The sequence below is a fragment of the Andrographis paniculata genome, unplaced genomic scaffold (genome assembly GCF_009805555.1).
Source record: "Andrographis paniculata isolate CXL003 unplaced genomic scaffold, ASM980555v1 Contig83END, whole genome shotgun sequence".
Lineage (NCBI taxonomy): Eukaryota > Viridiplantae > Streptophyta > Magnoliopsida > Lamiales > Acanthaceae > Andrographis > Andrographis paniculata.
In genome coordinates this window covers 2547324-2550518 of record NW_026137621.1, presented here as the reverse complement: position 1 = coordinate 2550518, position 3195 = coordinate 2547324, and the positions used below count along the sequence as shown (strand labels likewise).

Here is a 3195-nt window from a genome sequence, read left to right as displayed (position 1 = left end):
CTAATAAACATAATTTACTACTATTAAATATTTTTAACTTATTTTAAAATTTTATGTGGAAGTTTAAAATTATCTAATATGATTGAAAATATATTTATTAAATTCTATAATAAATCAATTATATTTTAAATTTTATTTTAATTGTAACTATATATATAAAATTAAAAGTATAATTTTGCTTCAAATAAATCGTATTTACAATTTAGTTTAAAAATTTATAATTATTTTTAAATATCAAATTATCTAGTATAATTAAAATTTATATTGTTTAGATTTCATACACCTGTTTTAATTTTAATTTAAATATTACATATAAAATTAAAGTACAATTATATTTAAATTGTAATTTAATTAATGGTTTGTTCTTGTTTTTTTCTTTCAACACTTTTTTCCGAAAACTTTAATATACGACTTACTTTCATTATTTTTATATTCACTACACAAAAATTCTCCGTACCTCTCATCAAAAAATTCTCCTTCAATTAGTTTAAGCCTCATTCCTCTAATTGATTTGTAAATTGGATTATAGTATGATCATTCGGTGGATGAGTGGATCACTGGGTATGATATATGTGACAAAACAGTACAATATAAAATATAGATTAAAAAATAAAATTAAAATAGTACATGATCCAATAGTGATGAGTTTGTTCACTTAATATTTTTTTACTATGGAAACATTATTAAAGAAATATAATATACATATATTAAAACATGATATATATATACTTTATTTATTTATAAAAATGCAAAAATATTTTAAAAATTACTAATATAAAAAAAAAATGTTCATCCAAAAATAGAGATAACAATTATTTTCTATACGGCGGGCATAATCCATCCGAGAAAGTTGGACTTTGTGAAATTAGAGGACATGACATCTGCAAATTCGGCATCGTCTCGTACATCAGACAACATGGCATCTGCAAAAAGGGCATTGTTTCGTACATCGAATAGGCCTCTTTGGTGAACGGTGCAAACACCCTCCAAGACGCCATCGTCGTAGTCGAAGAAGCCGATCGAAGCCAGCTTATAACCGTTTGCCGTGAAATATATGAAATCATTTGAAAATTCACCATTATCAATATCGTTCACCGCCGTCGATATCGCGTCGCAACCCCCACCAACGAACACCGCCTGCCGCCCGATGCTCCTAAGCTTCTCCGGCGGCGAGCTACCGCTGCCGCTGCCGCAAACATTAATCCGGTGCACCTCGAAACCTCCGATTTCTATCCACCTGTAGGCCATAAATTGGTAAGTTCTACATATGGGTCGATCCACCACCGCGCTCACAAGCAGCAGCATCTCGCCGGACGCCACCAAAAATTCGTCTCTATAAGCTCCTCTGCGGAGAGGTGAATCAGGCAGATAGCGTAGAGTTTGTGCACGTGCTCCTCCTCCTCCGTACACCATGGTCACAATCTGCATCTCCACCTGGCCACCGCCGTTTATTAGGGTTACACTTACAGTGTGGCAGCCATGTCCGATAAGTACTCTTTGGCCATCGAAATCAGTTAAAATCTGACGATTACAGTAGACAATCAGCTTGCCTCTATGAAACAGGATGTCCGTCACGGTCGCATCACCGATACCGATGATGTCCAAATCCACGGCCGTCCACTGAGGATCGTCCGGCCTGCAGATGATCAGCCTCCGGGGGACATCAGGGACCAGAAAACTGAGAATCATGGCCACCGCTAGCCCGCTGGAATTGGTGGAGAAGACATGAACTCTCGATATGAAACAAGATAAGAAATCGAACCCTAATCCAAATCCGGCACCCACAAAGTTGTCGAAAAATTGCAATGACGACAGGGGAGGAAGATCCGTAATTTCTCCGGTCAGCGGATTCCATAGCAGAATGTTCCCAATTTGTGCGGCGCCGCCGATGAACAGCCAGCCCTTGGAAGACCCGCAGCAGCATTGGCCATTGTTGGGATACTCGAAAGTGTATTCCTTTTTGTTGCTTGGGCATAAAAGTTTAATTTGCTTAGGATTGGTTCCAGGTTGATCGAAGCTTTTGGACAGGATCTTCCATGGCAGCTCCGAGGGCGGCGGCCGTAATTGCCGCAGAGCAGCATTCCATGCCTTTGAAACACTTCTCAGGCGAATTCGATCGAGTGTCCATAATTTCTGTAATATGATCTCGGCAATTTCGTTAGGAATTCCGTCGATGAGAACAGATTCAGATTGGGAGCAGTAAGAACTCGTCGACTCCCTCATATTATATTGTCCAAATTGAATTTGCGGATTGCAGGATTATTGATCAAGTTAATTAGACAGACATATATAATATATTTAAATTAGGGATAAGGTACGACAATAATAGGATCCCAAGTTGGTATCCAAATTAATTGGATCTGAAATCTCATATGGAATCTAGTATTATTATTATTATTATTATTATATTAAATATGCATGGTATCAAAAAATCGCAATTCTAGCTAACAAACTAACTCATATTACTACATACAACATCCATCTGCTTATAGTGTATAATCAAATCTAATCATCTTCAACTTTTTCGATGCCAAATTAGGGTTAGAGTACAATTTCTAATTATCTTGTTACATTCCGAGACTTCATGTCTTCTTCTCCACCAATTCCGGCAAGCTCGCGGTGGCCGGCCATGATTGTCGGTTGTCTGATCCCAGCTGGCCCCCGGAGGCTGATCATCTGCACGCTAGACGGTCCGCAGTGGATGGTCGTGGATTCGGACATCATGTGATGCGAACATGACGGAAACCTTGTTTCATAGAGGCAAGCTGATTGTCTCCTGTAATCGTCAGATTTTAACTGATTTCGACGGCCAAAGAGTATTTATAGGACATGGCTGCCGCACTGTAACCCTATAAATGGCGGTGGCAAGGTGGAGAAGCACATTGTGACCCTCGTGTACGGAGAAGAGCCCGAGAGGCAAATTCCACGCCGCCCGTCTGCCTGGCTTGTCTCTGCACAATAGTTAAAAAAATAAAAAAAAACTTTTAGTTCGAACAGACCAAATATTTGAATTTTTTTTTTTTTACTTGAAAATTAATTTGAATAATATTTTGAATTGGTATTTTAATAGGTGAAATATTATTTTTTAAATTTATTTAATCATATATTACAATATAGATAAAATATCAACTAAATAATTTATATTCAACTTTCAACCATAGTTAGTTCCAATCAACAGCCAAACACGTCCTTATA

The 3195-nt window shown here is 37.2% G+C and overlaps 1 protein-coding gene across 1 annotated transcript; it reads right to left on the bottom strand.

Moving 5' to 3' along the window:
* Positions 1 to 819: 819 nt before the first annotated feature.
* On the bottom strand, positions 820 to 2223 carry LOC127241695 (uncharacterized). The gene has a single exon (XM_051260870.1). The coding sequence runs from the start codon at positions 2221 to 2223 to the stop codon at positions 820 to 822; it is 1404 nt and encodes a 467-aa protein (XP_051116827.1).
* Between the last annotated feature and the right edge of the window lie 972 nt (positions 2224 to 3195).